The 24,087-nt window shown below is 46.1% G+C and overlaps 1 protein-coding gene across 2 annotated transcripts in view; it reads right to left on the reverse strand.

Moving 5' to 3' along the window:
* Positions 1–2,759: 2,759 nt before the first annotated feature.
* The window catches only part of LOC307214701 (uncharacterized protein), a 152,583-nt gene continuing 131,255 nt past the window's right edge, over positions 2,760–24,087 (reverse strand). Inside the window, exons 2-6 of one of the 2 annotated variants that reach the window (XM_079973606.1) lie at positions 8,554–9,046; positions 8,276–8,357; positions 7,908–7,990; positions 5,144–5,270; positions 2,760–4,721 (exon numbers count right to left, since the gene is read on the reverse strand). In XM_079973606.1, the coding sequence (XP_079829732.1) occupies positions 2,959–4,721; positions 5,144–5,270; positions 7,908–7,990; positions 8,276–8,357; positions 8,554–8,955 (2,457 nt within the window). In that variant the 5' untranslated portion in view covers positions 8,956–9,046 and the 3' untranslated portion in view covers positions 2,760–2,958. Of the gene's footprint in view, positions 4,722–4,801; positions 4,941–5,143; positions 5,271–7,907; positions 7,991–8,275; positions 8,358–8,553; positions 9,047–24,087 lie in introns of those variants that run through there. The other variant, XM_079973607.1, reaches the window with a different exon arrangement.

Genomic DNA, 24,087 nt, shown 5'->3' on the forward strand with positions numbered 1-24,087 from the left:
CATCCAAGAAAAGAAAAAAAGAAAAGGAGAGATTTCTCTGGCTTGTCTTGTTTTTGACCCCTGGGCTCTCACTTGTGGGGTGCCTCAGGGTTCCGTCTTCTCCCCCATGCTTTTCAACATTTACATGCAGCCGCTGGGAGAGATCATCAGGAGGTTTGGGCTGGGTGTTCATCAGTATGCGGATGATACCCAGCTCTACCTCTCTTTCAAATCAGAAACAGTGAAGGCGGTGAAGGTCCTCTGTGAGTGTCTGGAGGCGGTTGGAGGATGGATGGCGGCTAACAGATTGAGGTTGAATCCTGACAAGACAGAAGTACTGTTTTGGGGGGACAGGAGGCGGGCAGGTGTGGAGGATTCCTTGGTCCTGAATGGGGTAACTGTGTCCCTGAAGGACCAGGTGCGCAGCCTGGGAGTCATTTTGGACTCATAGCTGTCCATGGAGGCACAGGTCAAATCTGTGTCCAGGGCAGCTGTTTACCAGCTCCATCTGGTACGTAGGCTGAGACCCTATCTGCCTGCGGACTGTCTCGCCAGAGTGGTGCATGCTCTGGTTATCTCCCGCTTGGACTACTGCAATGCACTCTACATGGGGCTACCTTTGAAGGTGACTCGGAAACTACAACTAATCCAGAATGCGGCAGCTAGACTGGTGACTGGGGGTTGCCGCCGAGACCATATAACACCGGTCTTGAAAGACCTACATTGGCTCCCAGTACGTTTCCGGGCACAATTCAAAGTGTTGGTGCTGACCTTTAAAGCCCTAAACGGCCTGGGTCCAGTATACCTGAAGGAGCGTCTCCACCCCCATCATTCTGCCCGGACGCTGAGGTCCAGCACCGAGGACCTTCTGGTGGTTCCCTCATTGCGAGAAGCAAAGCTACAGGGAAGCAGGCAGAGGGCCTTCTCGGTAGTGGCGCCCGCCCTGTGGAACGCCCTCCCACCAGATGTCAAAGTGATAAACAACTACCTGACATTCAGAAGACATCTTAAGGCAGCCCTGTTCAGGGAAGTTTTTAACATGTGATATTTTACTGTATTTTTGGTTTCTATGGAAGCCGCCAAGAGTGGCTGGGGAGGCCCATCCAGATGGGCGGGGTATAAATAATAAATTATTCTTATTCTTATTCTTATTGAGAAAGCCATGCTTTCATCCTGTATGTTTATATTGTAAAAACTTCAGATGAAGGGCAAATAAATTTTTAAAAGCATAAATGAGGATATTGACAAGCTGGAACTTGTGCAAAGGAAGGAGATTTATGTCTTTAATTTGGAAACCACATGACCCAGTGGTGCTGACTTGGATAAAATATTGGTGGGGGGCCAGGTAAGTCCTGCCTTGCACAATCCATCATATGATGCATGTGTGGGAATGTTCAGGGATGCAGGAGGGGATATGTTGTCAGAGTATATCCTTATCCAACTTGTGTTAACAACTTCCACAATATCAGCAGAGTAACATTCCCTTTTATTTTAAATTTGCAGCGTCTGCGTTTGCTCAGGCTCGCTAAAGCCTCTAAAATAACTGTTCTGGTATTTTCCCCTTATTCCCTCATAAAATAGAAGAGACGACACAGTCTTTTACAAAAATATAAAAAGAGTTTACTCACATTCTGTTCACAATCAGATCCCAGAAGGCAGACTTAGCTTAATGAAGTAACATACACTTGGAGTCTATCCCTTAAGAAGACAGTCCCTTTTTCCTCTCTTGGCTGGAAGCCAAGAGGGCATCTCTGGCTTAGTAGATGTTGTGTCTTCGATGCATGTGGTGAAAGAGAGAGAGAGATGGCTGCCCTGCCCTGTGCTTTTGTCATTACCTGCACAGGTGAGGCCACACCCACCTCTAGTTACATGCAGAGGAAGTCTGTCTCAGCCCAGAAGGAAACAGGAAGTTTACCTGCTGGCTGGACAAACATTCCTCCCCATGTGTAAACATGTTCACTCTAGGAATGTTGTACTTGACTGCTCTTGTGTTTCACAGCATGCATGCCATTAGAATGGCAATGCCTATAATAGCAGCAACTTTTTTAAAAAGTAATACTTTGAGCCCATACTTCAATTTCTCAGCAGCTCCCCTTGCCCCAGAGACACTTCTAGCATTCCATCTCCTCTACCTGTGGCATTGTTCAGCAGTGGGGAAAGTGACCTCTTCACAACGGATGTCCATTTGGTATGGCCCTTTCCAGGTTTTTTTCCTGCCCCTTGTGTTTGTCTTTCATTTGTTCTCCTATGTGTGTTGTCTGTAGAAGCCACAATTCTGTGGGTACTCTAGGTGGTGCAGAAAGCACCTAGAAGCTGACTAGAGGTTGAAGTGCCGATCAAACTTCAGTTTTGCGCTCTATTAATTCCAGTTAGCAGTACTGGGGGTGGTTCACATTCTGGGGCAGTGCTTTTGGCCAGCAGAGGGTGTCACAGGGCCAGCCTACTTTCCCTTTAAAGCAAACTTGGGTCTCCAGCTGTTTTTGGACTACAACTCCCATCATCCTAGCTACCAGGACCAGTGGGAAGGGATGATGGGAACTGTAGTCCAGGAGCTGCTAGGGACCCAAGTGTGGGAAAGCCTGCTTCAAAGCAGCTTTTCCATTTTGCCCACAAAGATGGGACCTGTCCACGTTTGTATCTTCTTGTATTTTGTTTTCCTCATGAACTTTCTGTGTTTGTTTTTTTATTTTTTAAGAGGGCAAATTGAAAGAGAAATTGTATGGCACGTTGCAGAAGAATAAAAGGTTGTGTTTGAAAAAAACACAGCAAAAACTGGGGGGTGGCATCCTTAAATATTTTATTGGGGGTGGGGCAAAGACCACTAGGCCTTTAAGAGTTGGCGCCTATTCCCTACACCCACAGGTCTCAGGATGGTTACAAAATTTTAAAAAAAAACGATAAAAAACACCACATATTAAAAGGGCATTAGATGTGAATTAGCCAAAAGCCTGGTTAAAAAGGTGCAGATTTGCCTGGCTCCTAAAGCTGTATAATGGTTTTTCTGACCATTGTATGGATTCTTTGATGAGAAGTAAGATTGGCACTCTGACTGAAGCTCTTTCCACATTCCACACACTGATAGGGTTTCTCTCCTGTATGAATTCTTTGATGGGAAGTGAGATTGGAGCTATCAGTGAAGCTCTTTCCGCATTCCATGCACTGATAGGGTTTTTCCCCTGTATGAATTCTTTGATGGGAAGTGAGATTGGAGCTACATGTGAAGCTCTTTCCACATTCCACACACTGATAGGGTTTCTCCCCTGTATGAATTCTTTGATGAGAAGTAAGGGAGGAGCTCTTCCTGAAGCTCTTTCCACATTCCACGCACTGATAGGGTTTCTCCCCTGTATGAATTCTGTGATGGGAAGTCAGATCGGAGCTACATGTGAAGCTCTTTCCACATTCCCCACACTGATAGGGTTTCTCCCCTGTATGAATTCTTTGATGGGAAGTGAGATTGGAGCTACATGTGAAGCTCTTTCCACATTCCACGCACTGATAGGGTTTCTCCCCTGTATGAATTCTTTGATGGAAAGTGAGAGAGGAGCTACATGTGAAGCTCTTTCCACATTCCACACACTGATAGGGTTTCTCCCCTGTATGAATTCTTTGATGGGAAGTGAGAGAGGAGCTCTGAGTGAAGCTCTTTCCACATTCCTCACACTGATAGGGTTTTTCCCCTGTATGAATTCTTTGATGGGAAGTAAGGGAGGATCTCTTCCTGAAGCTCTTTCCACATTCCACACACTGATAGGGTTTCTCCCCTGTATGAATTCTTTGATGGAAAGTGAGACTGTGGATGTGAATGAAGCTCTTTCCACATTCCACACACTGATAGGGTTTCTCCCCTGTATGAATTATTTGATGGGAAGTAAGATTTTGCTTCTTACAGAAGCTCTTTCCACATTCCACACACTGATAGGGTTTCTCCCCTGTATGAATTATTTGATGGGAAGTGAGATGGGAGCTCTGACTGAAGCTCTTTCCACATTCCATGCACTGATAGGGTTTCTCCCCTGTATGAATTCTGTGATGGGAAGTGAGAGAGGAGCTATCAGTGAAGCTCTTTCCACATTCCATGCACTGATAGGGTTTCTCCCCTGTATGAATTCTTTGATGGGAAGTGAGAGAGGAGCTACATGTGAAGCTCTTTCCACATTCCATGCACTGATAGGGTTTCTCCCCTGTATGAATTCTTTGATGGGAAGTGAGAGAGGAGCTACATGTGAAGCTCTTTCCACATTCCACACACTGATAGGGTTTTTCCCCTGTATGATGTCTCTGATGCTTAGTGAAATTGGAGCTATGAGTGAAGCTCTTTCCACATTCCATGCACTGATAGGGTTTCTCCCCTGTATGAATTCTATGATGGGAAGTGAGAGAGGAGCTATCAGTGAAACTCTTTCCACATTCCATGCACTGATAGGGTTTCTCCCCTGTATGAATTCTTTGATGGGAAGTGAGATTGGAGCTATCAGTGAAGCTCTTTCCACATTCCACGCACTGATAGGGTTTCTCCCCTGTATGAATTCTGTGATGGGAAGTAAGGGAGGAGCTCTTCCTGAAGCTTTTTCCACATTCCATGCACTGATAGAGTTTCTTTCCAATGAGATTTTGTTGATGGGAAGTGGAATGGGAGCTCTGGCTGCAGCTTTCTCCACACTCCAAATTTTTATGTGGCTTCTCCTCCCTGGGGATTTTATCGTGGTCACCTTTGCTCTCAATTTCCAATTCATCAGAATCTGCAATGGAGACAAAAAGGGATTAGAGCCTCAGGAACAAATGGAGAAGAAATGAAACAAGTTGGGTGTGTGTTCATTACCTGTGTTGTTTGTCATTTTACCAACATATTTATTATTAGATTCTGAAGAGTTGTTGAATGTTGTTTTCTCTGATATATAGTAGTGGTCAAAATTGTGGAAGGTTGAAGCTGACACTGAAGATTGCCTTGGAAGTTCACACCAGCCCAATCGTGGTAGAAAAAGCAATATTTTGATGAAGATTGTTCAAAGAAAAAACTGTAAGTTTCTGTTTATTGTGGGGGTGTTAGGTTCCCAGGTGTTATAGGGGGCAATGTTGAACTCTGTGAAAATATATGAGGTTGGCCCACAGACGTATTTTTTGAATTTCCAGGCAGATATGACGATCCCACAGGGAGCCTTACCAAGAGAGGCCAATATCCCACGATTCTCCTCCATGACGTCCTTATGCAGAGCTCTCTGGTCAGGATCCAGCAACGCCCACTCCTCGTCCGTGAAACGAACAGTGACATCTTCAAAGCACACTGGACCCTAAAAGAAAAAGGGAAATGTCCTCCTCTGAGACAGCAGAAATATGATCTGCTACACAATGCTCTGTTGTTTCCTTCCTGTTAATAAATAATAATAATAATAATAATAATAATAATAATAATAATAATATATTATTTATACCCCGCCCATCTGGCTGGGTTTCCCCAGCCATTCTGGGCGGCTTCCAAAAAACACTAAAAGACAATAATCTCTTAAACATTAAAAGTGTCCCTAAACAGGGCTGCCTTTAGATGTCTTCTAAAAGTTTGGTAGTTATTTTTCTCCTTGACATCTGGTGAGAGGGTGTTCCACAGGGCGGGTGCCACTACCGAGAAGGCCCTCTGCCTGGTTCCCTGTAACTTGGCTTCTCGCAGCGAGGGAACCGCCAGAATGCCCTCAGCACTAGATCTCAGTGTCTGGGAAGAACGATGGAGGTGGAGACGCTCCTTCAGGTATACTGGACCGAGGCCGTTTAGGGCTTTCAAGGTCAGCAGAAACACTTTGAATTGTGCTCAGAAACGTTCTGGGAGCCAGTGTAGGTCTTTCAAGACCGGTGTTATATGGTCTCGGCGGCCGCTCCCAGTCACCAGTCTAGCTGCCGCATTTTTGATTAGTTGTAGTTTCCGGGTCACCTTCAAAGGTAGCCCCACATAGAGCGCATTGCAGTAGTCCAAGCGAGAGATAACCAGAACACGCACCACTCTGGAGAGACAGTCTGCGGGCAGGGAGGGTCTCAGCCTGCATACCAGATGGAGCTGATAAACAGCTGCCATGGACACACAATTGACCTGTGCCTCCATGGACAGCTGCGAGTCCAGAATGACTCCCAGGCTGTGCACCTGGTCCTTCAGGGGCACAGTTACCCCATTCAGGACCATGGAGTCCCCCACACCACGCCTCCTGTCTCCCCAAAATAGTACTTCTGTCTTGTCAGGATTCAACCTCAATCTGTTAGCCGCCATCCATCCTCCAACCGCCTCTAGACACACAGAAATTTTACCGCCTTCGCTGGTTCCGATTTGAAAGAGAGGTACAGCTGGGTATCATCTTTATACTGATGAACACCCAGCCCAAACCCCCTGATGATCTCTCCCAGTGGCTGCATGTAGATGTTGAAAAGCATGGGGGAGAGGACGGAACCCTGAGGCACCCCACAAGTGAGAGCCCAGGGGTCTGAACACTCATCCCCCCCCACCACTTTTTGGACACGGCCCAGGAGGAAGGAGCAGAACCACTGTATGACAGTGCCCCCAGCTCCCAGCCCCTCACCATGGTCCAGAAGGATGTTATGGTCGATGGTGTCAAAGGCCGCTGAGAGATCCAGCAGAACTAGGAAACAGCTCTCACCTTTGTCCCTGGTCCACCGGCGATCATCGAACCAGTGCGACCAAGGCAATTTCAGTCCCATGGTGAGGCCTGAATCCCGACTGGAAGGGATGCAAATGGTGCACTTCTTCCAGGCGTGCCTGGAGTTGTTCAGCAACCACTCGCTCAATCACCTTGCCCAAGAATGGAAGATTTGAGACTGGGCGGTAGTTAGCCATATTGACAGCATCTAAAGATGGTTCTTTAATAAGCGGTTTGATAACCGCCTTTTTCAGCGGTTCTGGGAAGGCTCCCTCACAGAGAGAAGCATTCATGACCCCACGAAGCCCATCTCCCAGCCCTTCCAGGCTAGCTTTTATAAGCCAAGATGGGCAAGAATCAAGGAAACAGGTGGTTGGTTTCACTTGTCCAAGCAGCCTGTTCACATCCTTGGAGGTAACAGATTGGAACTGATCCCACACAACTTGACTAGACAGGACACTAGCACTCTCCCGCCCCGGCCCTGCTCCCACGGTGGAGTCTACCTCTTCCTAAATCTGAGTGACTTTATCTGCAAAAAACTTTGCAAAATCATTGCAGGAGATCATGTGGCCCATACTGGGCCCCGATGTAGCAGGTGGTTCCACTAAATTGCGAACCCCCTGAAAAAGTCTCCTGCTGCTGTTTTCTGCAGATGCAATAGAGGCGGCGAAGAAAGTCTTCTTTGCCATCACTACCGCCACTTGGTAGGCTCGACATTGAGCTCTAACCCGTGTCCGGTCAGCTTCAGAATGAGTTATCCGTCACCGGCGCTCTAGCCATCTCAGCGATTGTTTCATTGCCCTCAGTTATCAATCTAGAAATAAAATAAGCCTCTTTTGGATGGCCATCTGTCTTGGATGATCTAGTAGATTCCTGCATTGCAGGGGGTCTCCTGGCTCTGAGAGACAAGCAGAGAGGGTGGCTTCTGGCAGAAGGAAGAGGGAGCCACCGGTGGCTCCTCCTCCTCCTGGCTCACCTCAGCCTCTCGACTTTCCTCTCCAACTTGCCTCCTTCCTCTTCTGTCTCTGATTCTGCACTGCATTCGTCTACAGACTCTCCCAGCTCACTAAGCCCTGTTTCCCCTTCAGCTTCTGACACCTCCTCTTCCCAGGCTTCTCCCTCTTCCCCCTCTGAACACCCATCCTTCTTCTACCTCCACTTCTTGGGCTCTCAGCCATCTTCCCTTCCTGGTTCCCCAGCTGCTTCCTCCCACCATTCCTCTGTGCCCAACCAGTAAATGACATTGCTCCATCCCTCGGCCTCTGTCCCCACAAGGCAGCTTCCCCTGACCTGATCTGGTTCCACAGCCGCTGCTTCCCTTCTGCCCCCATGAAAAGACGGATCAGGAGGTCTTGCTGGCATCCTTCTGTCACCTGCAAAAAAAAAAAGGTAAGCAGGACGCCAGGAGTGCCGGCTTCTCTCACAGGTGAAACAGGGCATCTCTAACTGCAGATGGGCCTTTGAGAAATGCTTACCTACTGAGAGCATTTGGAGGTTTGTGCCCATTTCATATGTTTGTTGTGCAGAAATACATCTCCCCTCCTCTGGACCCTTGTTCCCAACTGTCTCCCCCCCAAAACAAGATGAAAAGAACCCTCAGATGAGTTGGGAAACCAACAGAATGAGACCAAATGGAGAAAAACCACCTTCCTCCTTACCAAGTAGCCTCTCTCTGGTGTCCAACGGAGGCCTCTCTGCCTCACAGGAATCCAGCTCCATTTCTGCAAAGAGATCCTTTCCCTGAAAAAGAAACAAGGATTCAAAACAGAGAATGGGGAGAAATACTAGAAAGAGAATGACAAAGACTTGAAGGGTGTGAGATCTCATTCCATGGATGCTTTCCCAGAAAAAAGATGGGCCATCAGCAGACCATTATGGGATGTTCTCCATCCTGTTTGGAGCCCCTTGGGAGTATCCAGAGGAAAGTCTCTCTCACCTGCTTTCTCTCCTCTGCCTGACTCAGGAGGAAACCTTCGGCCAGGGCCACCGCCTGGGAACTGGTCTCTGCTCCGCAGTCCCTCACCCAGCTCTCCATCTCCGGGGGAAGGACAGCCAGGAACTGCTCCAAGATCACCAGGTCCAGCATCTCAGCTTTCGTGTGCCTTTCTGGCTTCAGCCACTGGTGGCAAAAGTGGTAGAGTCGGCTGCAAACCTCTCGGGGTCCTTTGGCCTCTTGGCAGCAGAACTGCCTCAACTGCTGGCTCTGCACCTCTGAGCGGAGGGTGTCCTCCTCACCCAGGATCTTCTGCACTGGGTTTTCCCAGAACCCCCCACTGCTCCCAGTTTGGCTGCCATGGTCTCTTCCTGCTTTGGGGCCAGCTGTGTCTCGCACATCCATCTGTGCTCTCAGGAAGCCTCTGAGAGATCGGAAGGAACCCTTTGGTCTTCTGACAAGTTCTGCCCGTCTTAATGAGGGGCTCTAGGAAATCCTACAAAGCAAATACATTGTTCTGTTACAGAATTTGTAGGACGGGGGGGGGGGGAATGGTTCCCTGAGCAAGCATGGATGAGTCTTGCTGGTAACCAGGGCTGGACTGCACCGCATCCCAGACCGTGAGCTATCCTTTTGAAAAGAAAGAGGAGGAGGAAGAGGAGAAGAAATACGTCTCTAGCCTTCTAGCAATGCAAAATGTGGAGGCAACTGAAGGGATTTCTGTCAGATTAATCAACCTGGTTTCTCCATCCTTCTAGTCAATGCATGAAGTCAGAACCGAATGACAAGGGAGTCATTTGTATCTTGTGAAAAATGGATGCTTTTCTCTACTTGGGGTCCTGACCTGGGGGTCCTCTGGAGTTGCTCCCCAGCTCCACCCTCACCCCACCTCCACTCCCTGCTTCTGTCTCCTTTTCTGCAATCTCTGCCGCTGTCCAGACAGATTTGTGGGGTGAGATCTCTTTTTCTCTCTTCTGAGGGCCAGGAATGTATCTGGCCAACCCCCAGAGGGCCAAGTGGGCGGGGCCAAAGACATCTCCCTTGATTTTGTTGTTGTTCTATTAGATAGCTTAACACAAACTGGTTTGCAATGCAGCAGCCAGACCATGGCCTGGGATCCCTCTCTTTATTCCTGGCCTCTCTTTCCTACTTTTCCTTCCTTCCTGCCTGTTGTTTTTTTTTGGGGGGGGGCTAGTCCACCTCCTCCTCCAGCTTTGGAAAACCATTTGCTCATGTTTCCTCTGTTGTGCAATGAGGCTGAGCGATGTCACACAGAGTTAAAGAGCCAGGGACTTCTTTGTTTTAAAAAGGGAGATTTCGTGGGAGTCAGGGATCCTCTGATCTCCAGAAAGAAAAGCGTTGCAGCCCTGGCCCCTCCCTGGCAGGACCCTCTCCTCCATGACTTGGGGTCCCCTCCTGCAGGAGCACATCTGGCCCCCCAGGCACCCTCCCCTGCCGCAGCCCTGGGACCGCCCCCCCCCCCGTCTCCCCACTGCACCCTCTGGGGGGAGAGAGAGGAGACTCGCCCATAGCTGTCAACCTTCCCTTTCTTTGCGGGAAATTCCCTTATTGCAGCGCCGTTTCCGCTGCTTCCTGCTGCTACCCCGGATTGGTAGATAGGTGAGGCTGCTGATCCCTTATTTTCAAGGCTGCTGATCCCTTATTTTCAAGCTATGGACTCACCAGATCCCAGGAGGGGGCTGCGATTCGGCCCTTGCAGGAGAGACCCCAAAGTAACACCCCCCCCTTCCTCGCAGGAAAGGACTGGGGAGGGAGGGGCCTTGGCTCTGGAGGACCTGGCCCCCTCTTGCTTCCTGGCCTCTCTAGGAAGGCAGCTCACTTCCCTTTAACCCTTGCCAAGCCGAGTCCCTCCAGCTCAGCCCTCTCTCGCTTGGCAGAACCTCAGATTTCTATTATTTTTTATGGATTTAGGGGGGCAGCTGCCCCCCCCCCTGGCTAGGCCCATGCCCAGATATCCTTTTGGGGGTGAGGCTCTTGGCTGGACTCTGAGCATCTCCCTCCCTTGGCCAGAAACCAGAGGAAGAGCTTGCAGGGAAAAGGGCTTTGCAGGAGGCAAGGAAGCTCCTCCTGGAATTCCGGAGTGGAGAGATAGGAAGGGATCCCAGGGTCATCTAGTCCAACCCGAAGCAAGAGGGGGCCGGATCTAGTTCCCTAAACAGGCAGCCCTGTTGAGGGAAGCTTTCAATGTTTAATAGGTTATTGTATTTTAGTGTTTTACTGGAAGCCGCCCAGAGTGGCTGGGGAAACCCAGCCAGATGGGCGGGGTATAAATAATAAATTATTATTATAATTATTATTACAACCCCCAGCTATGCAGGAATCTCAGCTAAAGCACCCATGGCAGATGGCCGTCTGATCTCTGCTTAGAAACCTCCAAGGAAGGAGAGTCCCCCACCTCCCAAGGGAGACCTTTCCCCTGCCCAACTGCTCTTAGATGTCCCTCAAGGCAGCGGGTCCTGAGTTCTAGCCCTGCTGAAACAATCACACTGGCTACCAAGGAGGAACCAAGCGAATTTCAAAATAAATAAATCCTATTCTTGTTGTGTATTGAGTCAAAGGATTTTATATCCGTATTATTATTGTCTGTATTTGCATTAGGGTAAAGTAACTGTCTTTTGGTTCCAGAGGGTACAGCTACTATTGCGTCATTTAAGCTGCTGTATTTGGATCCTCTGTCCTGTTGCTTTAATAAAGAAGTGTTACTAGAGAACTGTCTCCAGCATATTATGTCAAGAGAGCTGAAATCACAAACCCCACGTCACAACAACTGGCGACGAGGATGGGATCCGGAATGCTGAGGAGCGGTTAAACGCAGCCCTGCCTCAGAGTCCGGATTGTAGCTAAGAACAAGACTCACTGGCCAGCTGAGAAGACGACCCTGCCCACAGGACAATGGGGAGTCCAAGGGTATTGGAGCCCTTCCAGCCATCAGAGCCCCACACGTGGGAAGACTACGTCGAACGCTTCAAGTTCTTCACAGTGGCTCAAGGGATCACCGATGCCAGCAAAAGAAGGGCCACATTCCTGAGCTACTGTGGGCCTGAGACCTTCAAGCTGGCCAAGGCATTGCTTGCCCCAGCGAAGCTAAGTGAGACATCTCTCAAAGATATTCTTGCCTGCCTAACAAGCCATTTAGCGCCTACTGAGACCAAGATGGCCCGGCGGATGGAGTTTCATAAGAGGCAGCAGCGTGCTGGGGAGTCTGTATCTGCATTTCTAGCTGAACTGCGGAAGCTCGCTCAGCACTGCGACTTCCAAGATCTGGAAGAGACTCTCCTGGATCGGTTTGTCGGTGGTCTGAGCAGCAAGAAAGCCAGAAGACGCATCGTGGCTAAAGAAGAGGTTACCCTTGCTTCAGCCTTGAAGGAGGCCACCGCCACGGAGAATTATGAAAGAGAGGAGCTTGATGCCAGTCGCAGGGTCCCTAAGCCACAGTTAGAAGTTGCGCATGCCATGGACGAGCTAGAGGCTACTCCGAGCCAGAGCCCAGTCCGTGGGGTCGAGTCAGTGCGTCAGGCCTGCACAGTGCACAAAGATCACCGAGGCAGGTGCCCTGGTTGTGGCGGAAACCATGAGCGGAAGAGTTGTCGTTTCCGGGATGCTATGTGCCGGACGTGCGGAAAGACAGGTCACATCGCCAGGGTCTGTAGATCGGCGGCGTTGGGAGCGACAGGAGCACCTAGACTGGAGCATCGCAGATCGGCCACAGTGAACCATGTTCTAAAGGACTGCCACTACGTAACGGAGATCAACGGGAGGGTCGTGCAGTTTCCAGCGCAAGGCAAGGCACACGTCAAGGTGAAGATTGAGGGTCAGCTGTGCGACATGGAGGTGGACTCCGGATCTGGATTCACTATCGTGTCGGACCAGACCGCGAGGACATTCTTCCCCAGGGGTAAGTTGCCCCCTCTGGAGCCCTTCCCGGCAACTTTGCAGTCATACTCAGCGGGCCGCATCCATGTCATGGGAATGTGTGCCGTGAGAGTACAGTTCCGGGACAAACAGGCGGTACTCAAACTGGTGATTGCGAAGGGCAGTCGCCCCAGTCTCCTGGGCACTGACTGGTTTCCCGCCCTGGGACTGAGTATATCAGGGCTTAATTCAATCCAAACCTGCCCTGAGATGAGCGAGGCATTATGCAAAGAATTTGCTGGTCTCTTTAATGGAAAACTGGGTTGTTATAAAGGGCCCCCAGTTGACTTCGATTTGGACCCTGGGGTGGCCCCAATCTGACTCAAACCAAGGCGAGTGCCATTTGCACTGCAACCCAAGATCGAAGCAGAGCTGGATAAATTGGTCAAGCAGGGAGTTCTCTCACCCGTGGACTCCGCTAAGTGGGAGACTCCAATCGTCATGCCCCTTAAAGCAAATGGGGAAGTCAGGATCTGTGCTGATTACAAATGTACTATCAATAAGGCACTCAGGGGAAACTCATACCCCATTCCAGTCGTATCACATCTGTTGGCTAAACTGGCTGGGGGCAAGGTGTTCGCCAAACTTGACCTGGCGCAAGCTTACCAACAGCTGCCAGTAACCCCACAATCAGCGGAAGCACAGACTATTGTCACACATAAAGGGGCGTTCAGAGTTAACAGATTACAATTTGGAGTTTGTGTGGCCCCAGCGATTTTTCAAGGGCTCATGGAACGCCTGTTAAGAGGTCTGCTGGGGGTCTTGCCATTTTTTGATGACGTTTTGATTGCTGGAAAAGACCCACAGGAACTGGTTGTGCGTGTCCGTGCAGTGTTGCTCAAGTTCAAGGAGGTGGGGTTGCAACTAAAAAAGGAAAAATGCAGTTTTGGGGTGCCAACTGTGGAATTCTTGGGGTTTAAAATTGATGCATCAGGCATCCACCCCACAGATGCTAAGGTTAAGGCCATCATCGAGGCACCACGACCACAGAACAAGACGGAGTTGCAGTCATTCCTGGGACTTATTAACTTTTATCATTCGTTCTTACCCCAGAAAGCTTCGGTAGCTGAACCATTACATAGACTGTTGCAGAAAAAGAATGTGTGGCGATGGGGGCAGGAGCAGCAGAAGGCTTTTGACTCTTTGCGAGGAATGATGAGTAGAAAGAGCGTCCTTGCTCATTATGATGAATCGAAGCCGCTGGTCCTGGCATGTGATGCCTCTCAATACGGCCTGGGGGCGGTGCTGAGTCATAGGGAACCGGATGGGTCGGAAAAGCCCATCTCTTTCTATTCCCGTACGTTGTCGCCCATGGAGCGCAACTATGCTCAAATTGACAAAGAGGCGCTTGCAATTGTGGCAGGAATCAAAAAGTTCCATGATTATGTGTACGGTCGTCATTTCTCCATTGAAACGGACCACAAACCACTGTTGAGGTTGTTCAACCCGAACAAACAAACGCCACAAAGTCTCTCCCCCAGAATGCTGCGTTGGTCTATATTCCTGAATGGGTTCCAGTACACCTTGACCCATGTGCCGGGGAAACGGTTGTGCCACGCTGATGCGCTGAGTCGATTGCCCCTTCCTGGCGGGAGCAATGAGGATCCTGCTCCAGTGGAGCACATAATGATGCTGGAAACACTTCCGGGGGCTCCTGTAACGGCTACTGATATTGCTGAGAAAACGAGGAAAGATGCTGTTCTCTCCCGTGTGCTCACTTGGGTGGGGAGGGGGTGGCCAGGTGGTCCGCATGAAGACAAATTCAGGCCTTATGCGACAAGGCAGCACGAGTTATCCATGCATAAGGGTTGTCTCCTGTGGGGAGATAGGGTGATCATCCCAGCACCACTGAGAAACAGGGTTCTTGAGACGCTTCACATGGGACACCCGGGAATGGTCAGGATGAAGTCGCTAGCCCGATGTTATGTGTGGTGGCCTGGAATGGACCAGAACATAGAACAATGGGTACAAACATGCAAGGCATGCCAAGAGGTGTGGCCAGAAGTGGCCAGAGCACCAGTTCACTGGTGGGAGCAGTCCAGATCTCCCTGGAGCCGGCTGCACTTAGATTTTTCTGGGCCATTCCAGGGGAAGGTTTTTTTGGTTATCGTCGATGCATATTCCAAATGGTTAGAAGTGACGATGGTCCCTAGCATGGCATCAGCTGCCGTAATCAAGGTGTTGAGGCAGCTGTTTGCAACCCACGGGTTACCTGAGACCATTGTATCAGATAATGGGGCAGCTTTTGTATCCCAAGAATTCAGGGCATTCTTGGCTGATAACTTCATAAGAGGGGTCACATCCGCGCCCTTTCACCCATCCTCCAATGGGCAGGCGGAGCGCATGGTAAGAACAGCCAAAGAATCCATTGCGCGCTTAATGGAGGGTAACTGGTCAGCTCGCATCGCACGAATGTTATTTTTGCAGCATGCGACGCCGTGGACTGCGACGGGCAAGTCGCCAGCTGAGCTGCTCTTGGGTAGAAGATTGGTAACGGTGTTGGATTATGTCCACCCGGATAAAATGCCAAACCGTAATTCAAGAGCAAACCCCCAGGCTGAGACTGACACAACAAGGTATTTCGCCCCTGAAGATCTGGTCTGGGTGAGGAACTATTCACGAGGTTCGCGGTGGGTGGCTGGTGTGGTCACCCGGACTAGTGGACCTGTGTCCTATCATGTGACCTTGGAAAATGGACAAGTTTGGAAGAGACATATAGATCAGCTGAGGCGCCGGGCGCTCAGCAGGGAGGAGTCTGATAATTCATCCCTGGCTAACGACACAGAGCTGCAAGACCAGAGTGAAAATGGCCCAGAGGTGCAATCACCAGGGGCTTCAGCAAATGAACCAGGGTCTGCTAGTCCTCAGGATGACGAGGTACAGGTAGGGGACCCTGAGATGTCTGGGACTCCATCTGTTCCTGACGAAACCCCTATAGCAGCCCCCCTACCACAGGTGACACCCAATCCAGAACCGGCAACACCAGTTGTCAGGAGATCTAGTAGAAGTTGTAGGACCCCACAGTACCTGAGAGATTACGTCTGCTGTGCTCACTAGGGGGGGAGGGGTGTTGTGTATTGAGTCAAAGGATTTTATATCTGTATTATTATTGTCTGTATTTGCATTAGGGTAAAGTAACTGTCTTTTGGTTCCAGATGGTACAGCTACTATTGGGTCATTTAAGCTGCTGTATTTGGATCCTCTGTCTTGTTGCTTTAATAAAGAAGTGTTACTAGAGAACTGTCTCCAGCATATTATGTCAAGAGAGCTGAAATCACAAACCCCACGTCACAACAATTCTCATCATAAATGAGTAATACTTTCTTATGTATGCCACTTCCCTTTCCAGAAATGCTCAATTGCTAATTCAATGGACTGAAAATGGATGGTTGTTGTTATTATGTTTAGGGAAGCTTTTAATATTTGATGGACTATTATATTTTAATATTTTGTTGGAACTCGCCTTTTACTCCCCTTCAGGAGTCTCAAAGCGGCTAACAATCTCCTTTCCCTTCCTCCCCCACAACAAACACTCTGTGAGGTGAGTGGGGCTGAGAGACTTCAGAGAAGTGTGACTGGCCCAAGGTCACCCAGCAGCTGCATGTGGAGGAGCGGAGACGCGAACCCGGTTCACCAGATTACGAGACTACCGCTCTTAACCACTACACCACACTGGCTCTCTGAAATGAATAAGAGATGTAATCCAAGATTTAGATTTCTTTTATTTTATTTTCCCTTTGGGGACATATCCACCACATGTGGAATAAGGTTCCCTCATTTTGTATGCATCTCCAACACTTATTGCTGATATTTATTTATTTTGACTGATCTGGATGGGGTCAGGTACCATCTAAAAATCAAATAGCATGTGGTGAATTTTAAGTCTATTCCCATAATTTCCCTCATTTTTCATCTTCATTGGATATCCACAATCATGTGTCCATTTCACCATCACCTCCTTCACCTCCTAGTCCTTAAGGTTCCAGTCCAGTAACAATCTGTGTGGTTTTGATAATATCTTTGTATTATTTAATATATTTTTTTTTAAAAAAAATCCGCTGTTGTTCTGTCAAGTCCATTTATTTTTTATCTGGAAAAAATTGTTTAACTGGTAATCTTTCTTTTTTACTTTTGATTTCCTTTTATATTTTTACTTTTTTGTAATTTTAGCATATAATAACAGTAGTAATTATATGGAAATGGGATAATAATATTGAAATGAATAAAATGCTTAACTCGCCAAGATTTTTATTGTTTGCAGCTTCCCACAGCATGCATGCCATTAGAATGGCAATGCCTATAATAGCAGCAACTTTTTTAAAAAGTAATACTTTGAGCCCATACTTCAATTTCTCAGCAGCTCCCCTTGCCCCAGAGACACTTCTAGCATTCCATCTCCTCTACCTGTGGCATTGTTCAGCAGTGGGGAAAGTGACCTCTTCACAACGGATGTCCATTTGGTATGGCCCTTTCCAGGTTTTTTCCTGCCCCTTGTGTTTGTCTTTCATTTGTTCTCCTATGTGTGTTGTCAGTAGAAGCCACAATTCTGTGGGTACTCTAGGTGGTGCAGAAAGCACCTAGAAGCTGACTAGAGGTTGAAGTGCCGATCAAGCTTCAGTTTTGCGCTCTATTAATTCCAGTTAGCAGTACTGGGGGTGGTTCACATTCTGGGGCAGTGCTTTTGTCCAGCAGAGGGTGTCACAGGGCCAGCCAACTTTACCTTTAAAGCAAACTTGGGTCTCCAGCTGTTTTTGGACTACAACTCCCATCATCCCTAGCTAGCAGGACCAGTGGGAAGGGATGATGGGAACTGTAGTCCAAAAACAGCTGGAGACCCAAGTGTGGGAAAGCCTGCTTCAAAGCATCTTTTCCATTTTGCCCACAAAAATGGGACCTGTCCATGTTTGTATCTTCTTGTATTTTGTTTTCCTCATGACCTTTCTGCGTTTTTTTTTAATTATTTTTTAAGAGGGCAAATTGAAAGAGAAATTGTATGGCAAGTTGCAGAAGAATAAAAGGTTGTGTTTGAAAAAAACACACCAAAAACTGGGGGGTGACACTTCCGGAGGCGGCGCGATCGGTAATGGCGGTCCTCTTCCTTCTGTGAGGGGGAAGCTCCGCGGAAACTGGGTCGTCCGCTACGGCGAAGCGGAGATCCACATCGAAAACCCACAGGCAGGAAGAGCCTGTGGTCTTGAGACTCGGCGGGCGCCAGAAGCGGCCCCCAAAACGCAGAAGGAACCCCGTAAGGGGCTCCGGAACGTGGAGGGGGTATCGCGGCGCTGTGAGTCGTTCGCAAATCCGTGGAGTGAAGCCGCGCAGCTGCTGCCGGAGAGCGCTGACTTCTTTTCCTGGAAACTTCTGATTCGGAAAAAGCAGCAACCCGTGAGTAAAGAAGGACCTTTATAATTTGAGACTAAAACACTGAATTTGGCTGAAAGCGGAGAGACGAAAAACAGGAAGTCCGTCTTCCGCTCTTACTGAACTTTAAAGCAAGGAGCTGGAGGAGTGGGGGCGTAGAAGAAACTTTCAACCTAATTCGATCTGAGCACCCATTGAAACTGCTTTTAAACAAAGTAAGGACTTTAATTATATGATTTCCTTCCTTTATCTGGACTGTGCTAACTTTCTTCTATTGGAACTACGATTTGAATGAGAAACCCAGGTGCTGGAGCTGCCTGAGAAACAGAGCTGTCAGTTTTGCAGACTTGGCTACTGTGTACCAGGACTTGTAACAATCTGAGGGCTTTTGGACCTGTTACTTTGAAACATTATTTGAAATACCAGTCTGCACTGTCAGAAACAATGTATTGCTGTCAACACTAACTCTGCTTAATATCTGTTGCTGGAGGTCCTTGGACATTAAATTAGACTTTAATAATTTTATCAGAATTGGATTCTTCCCTAAAGACATTTTAAGCTCCCCCTAGAGGATTTGGGATTTACAGCAGTGACATCATCCTACTTTCTTTTTCCCTACCTCCTGTTTGACTGTTTATCTCTGGGTTGTTGCTTTCTCATGGGAACAACCCAGCGTGACCTTGACTCCTAGATAACTTTGGAATGAGTGGCGCAAGAAAAAAGGGCCCAAGAACTAGACAAACAACTTTAACAACTTTAACCTCAGCCTTGCAGACACGTGGATCATCTGTACCTACTTTGCCTTCGGAAGAACAAACTGTGTCTACTCTGCCACTGGCAGGGGAGGGAGAAACTGAGCAGCCACAATTGGAAGATATGGCCTCAGGAGCAACTGCTTCCATTTTAGAAAAAAAATATGAAAAATTGGAATCTTTGGACAAGAGAGTGGAATCTTTGGATAAGAAAGCGGATGAACAAACAGCCAAGATTGATCAAAATACAGAATGCTTAAATAGAATAACGGGGCAGGTTTCACAGAACGTACAAGCAATTGGGCAGCTGACGGAGGCTACAGCAGAAAATCGTAAACTGGCTGAGGATACTAGCCAAAAACTTGAAAATTTAGAACAAGAGGTAAGACCACTCTGCAAACAAGTTGGTGAACATCAGACCTATCTTTCTATGATAGAACTGCGGAACCGGGAGAGTAACTTAAGGATAAGGTCGATACCAGAAGTTGAAGAAGGTAACCTAGCTGAGTTCCTGACTAAAGAACTTTCCAAGTTTTGGAATATAGAGGAAAAGGACTTTAAGATTGTGTCAGCTTTTAGACTTGGAAGATTTGCAAAGAAAGAGAAGCCCAGAGATTGTTTGATAACTTTGAGATCAAAGGAGGAAAGGGACAAGATATTGGGCCTACACTACGAAAAAGCACTGGACATCTTGGACAAAAGAATTGAAATTTATAAAGATATCCCGAAACAGCTGCTGGACCTTAGATCCGCCTATCTTGAACTGGTCAGACTGCTGAGGAGCAATTCAATTATTTTTAGGTGGGAATTCCCTCAAGGATTATCCTTTACATTCAGAGGGAAGAAGGTTAAAATTAGAACATTGGAAGACAGAGACAAATTTTTGATTGCACACGGAGAGGACCTTCAAAAAGGAACGGAATCACCTTTTGGGCCTGGAGCACCGGCTGTACCCGCACACTTGGAACCTGAGGACCCAGCGGAAAAAATACCACCCCTAGAAAAATAACAGATTTATTCAGGATGTCTCTGCAACTTCTGAGTTGGAACATAAATGGTTGTAACTCCCCGGAAAAAAGGAGGAAGATATTCCACATATTAAAAAAAGAACAATTGGACATTATCTGCCTGCAAGAAACGCATGTGACTAGGCTCCATAAAAAAGTGTTAATAAATAAAAGACTTGGCCAAGAATTTATATCTTCGGATCGAGTAAAGAAGAGAGGCGTGGTGATATATGCAAAAGAGAGCCTATCACCTAAATTCTTATTCAAAGACGAGCATGGAAGAATTTTGGCAATTGAGATACAACATCAAGGAGAGAAGCTTTTGATATTAGGGATCTATGCACCAAATGAGGGGAAATCGGAATTTTACAAGAAGTTGCACGAGAGCATGCTGGATTATCTGGACTATAACAACATCGTTATGATGGGAGATATGAATGGGGTCGTATCAACCAACATGGATAAGTCACAAAGCCAAAATGTTACAAAAGATGGCAGATTACCAAAGACTTTTTTTGAAATGACAGACAATATGGATTTGATTGACATCTGGAGGACAAAGAACCTCTTGGGAAGAGAGGGAACATTCTTTTCTGAAGCCCAACTGACATGGACAAGAATCGACCAACTATGGATATCTAAAGGTCTGGCACCTAAGACCAGAAAGGTGGAAATCTGCCCAAAGACCTGCTCCGACCATAATGCAGTAAAGATGGATATGACACTATTACCAACTGGCTCCTTTAGATGGAAGATGAATGACAACATGTTTAGAGATCAGGAGATCATTAAGAAGGCCCAAAAAGTTTTGAAGGACTACTTTGAGATAAATCTGAACACTACGGTGGAAAAAAGAATCATCTGGGACGCAAGTAAGGCTGTGATGAGGGGTTTTTTGATACAACAGAATGCCGTAAAGAAAAGGATGCAAAATGAGAAAAAAGACAAGATCTTGGAGAAAATTAAAGAATTAGAGAAGAAATTAAGATCAAATCCGAAATCACAGCCGATCCTGAGAGAAATTAAACTCTATCAAGCACAATATTCTAAATTGATAAATCAGGAAATAGAGTGGAAAGTTAAATTAATGAAACAAAAAACTTTTGAATCGGCGAATAAATGTGGGAAACTGCTAGCTTGGCAGTTGAAGAAGAGACAAAAACAAATTTGGAGATTGAAGGAAGAAATATTCAGAACCCTGTGGACATTAGAAAGTGTTTCCAGAGTTACTTCAAAAAATTATATACTCAAGGGCCTCAAGATGAGGCTGAGATTAAACAATTTTTGAAAAAGAATGGATTGCCAAAATTGTCACAAGAAAACAGATCAATCCTGAATTGTAAAATAACACGCCAAGAGATTGAACAAGCCATTCAGAACATGAAACTGGGCAAATCTCCAGGGCCAGATGGGCTGACCTCCAAGTACTATAAGACATTGAAAGACTACTTGATACAACCATTGATGGAGGTTAGCAATGAAATTATGGAGGGGAAGAAGGCGCCGGAATCGTGGAAAGAAGCTTTCATCACATTGATACCAAAATCGGAAGCTGAAAAGACACAACTTAAGAACTACCGTCCCATCTCTCTCTTAAATGTGGATTACAAAATATTTGCAGACATTTTGGCAAGTAGACTGAAAAAAGTTTTGAATGAAGTAATTCACAAGGACCAGGCAGGCTTTCTCCCAGGTAGACATTTGTTTGCTAATACAAGGAACATTATTGATATTTTGGAACTCTTGCAAACAAACATCAACACAAAAGCAGTGCTAATTTTTATAGATGCGGAGAAGGCCTTTGACAATGTCTTTTGGAAATTTATGAAGGGAAATTTAGAAGGGATGGGAGTGGGACGGGGTTTTGAAAATGGGATTGATGCAATTTATTCAGAACAAAAGGCTAAACTGATAGTTAACAATGTGATTACAGAAGAGTTCAAAATTGAAAAAGGAACACGACAAGGCTGTCCTATCTCCCCACTGTTATTTATCTCGATTCTGGAGGTGCTCTTGAATATGATTAGAGGGGACCGGTTGGTGGAAGGAATTCAGGTCGGAGTGAAACAATATAAACTTAAAGCTTTTGCAGATGACCTAGTTTTGACCTTGCAGGAGCCAGAATCTAGTACGAAAAGAGTATTACAATTGATTCAAGACTTTGGTCGGGTGGCGGGATTTAAATTAAACAAACAGAAAACAAAGGTACTGGGAAAAAATTTGACAGATACAGAGTCAGAACGGTTTCAGAGAGAGACAGAACTAAATGTGGTTAAAAAAGTAAAGTACCTAGGGGTAAACATAACAGCAAAAAATCTGAGTCTATTTAAGGACAATTATGATAAATGTTGGTCAGAAATTAAGAGAGACTTAGACAGTTGGACAAAACTGAAACTTTCTTTGTTAGGCCGAATTGCTGCTATCAAGATGAATGTATTGCCAAAAATGCTGTTTTTATTTCAAACATTACAGATTGTGGACAAGGCGGAGTGCTTCCGGAAGTGGCAGAGAGATATTTCCAAGTTTGTCTGGCAGGGCAAAAAGCCCAGAATTAAGTTTAAGATATTAACTGATGCGAAAGAAAGAGGGGGCTTTGCCCTGCCAGACCTAAGGTTGTACTATGAGTCAGCAGCTTTCTGCTGGCTAAAAGACTGGCTACTTCTCGAAGACACTGACGTATTGGATCTGGAAGGTTTTAACAATGCTTTTGGTTGGCATGCATACTTATGGTATGACAAGGTTAAGATCAATAAGGCCTTTAAGAACCATATTGTCAGAAAGGCAGTGTTTAATGTCTGGATAAAATATAAAGACTTATTGGAAAACAAAACTCCAAGGTGGCTCTCACCTTTGGAAGCTAAGGCCCGAAAAAGACTCAATATGGAGGCCAAATGGCCAAAATATTGGGAAATACTAGAAAAAGATGGAGACAACTGGAAATTGCAGAGTTTTGAGAAAATGAAGGATAAAGTGAGAGACTGGTTACATTACGCTCAGATTAAAGAAATGTTTAAAAATGACAAAAAGTTAGGATTCCAGGTGGAGAAATCGAAATTGGAAACAGAACTGTTAGAACCTAGGACTAAGGTACTTTCAAGAATGTATAACTTGCTGTTAAAATGGAATACACAAGATGAAACGGTCAAATCGGTCATGATTAAATGGGCACAGGATATTGGACATAATATCATGTTTGAGGACTGGGAAAGGTTGTGGACCTCTGGGTTGAATTTCACTGCATGTAATGCTTTGAAAGAAAATGTTATGAAAATGATATATAGATGGTACATGACCCCAGTCAAACTCGCAAAAATATACCATTTGTCTGATAATAAATGTTGGAAATGTAAAGAGAATGAAGGAACATTCTTTCACCTCTGGTGGACCTGTCCTAAAGTGAAGGCCTTTTGGGAAATGATATATAATGAGCTGAAAAAGGTATTTAGGTATACCTTCCTTAAGAAACCAGAGGCCTTCCTTTTGGGCATTATCAGTCAGAGGGTGGCAAAGAAGGACCGAACTTTTTTCCTGTATGCAACAACGGCAGCAAGGATACTTATCGCTAAATACTGGAAAACCCAAGATCTACCCACACTGGAAGAATGGCAGACGCAACTGATAGGCTACATGGAACTGGCAGAAATGACTGGCAGAATCCGAGACCTGGGAGAGGAGAGGATGGAAGAAGACTGGAAGAAATTCAAGATATATTTGCAAAAACATTGTAATTTGGTTGAATGTTAAGAAGGATGCTGGATCATAAATAATTTGGCAACACTAAACTAGATGGAGTAATGAAGATAAGCTATGTAACAATTTAAAATAATTTAAAATTTTTTGAATAATTATTAAATTATAGTCAAATTTCTAAGATTTGGTTAAAGGGGATTGGAGACCAGAAAATTAGATATAAGAGTAGAATCAAGATGATAAATTGCTGGCAAATTTTATTGGAATGAAGGTAGGAGCGGGAGATGAGAGGAAGTCCAAAGAAGTGGTGAAACTATGCTGAGATATATGTCATACTGTTTATTCTTATGTATTGTATTAAAAAATCTTAATAAAAAATTTAAAAAAACAAAAACAAAAACTGGGGGGTGGCATCCTTAAATATTTTATTGGGGGTGGGGCAAAGACCACTAGGCCTTTAAGAGTTGGCGCCTATTCCCCCCCCCCTTTTTTAAAGATATTTATTAGAATTTCCAATTTAATACAAAAAACCAACAAAAAACAAAAATGCACAAAAAATAACAAAAAAATACAAAAACACACAATTAAAAAACAAAACAAATATAATTTCCATTACTTATTTCCACTACCTTGTTTCCCAGACCTCCTCTCACCTCCCCCTTTTGTATTCCAGTTCAAATTCTTAACTCAACAAATCCTTATTGTAACTTATAACTTATTTTAACTTACTGCTCAACCTTTGCATTACAGCTAGTAACCACTTAATTTCTGTCCAACATCATTCTAACATTCAT

This window comes from Podarcis cretensis (genome assembly GCF_951804945.1).
Source record: "Podarcis cretensis genome assembly, chromosome: 4".
NCBI lineage: Eukaryota > Metazoa > Chordata > Lepidosauria > Squamata > Lacertidae > Podarcis > Podarcis cretensis.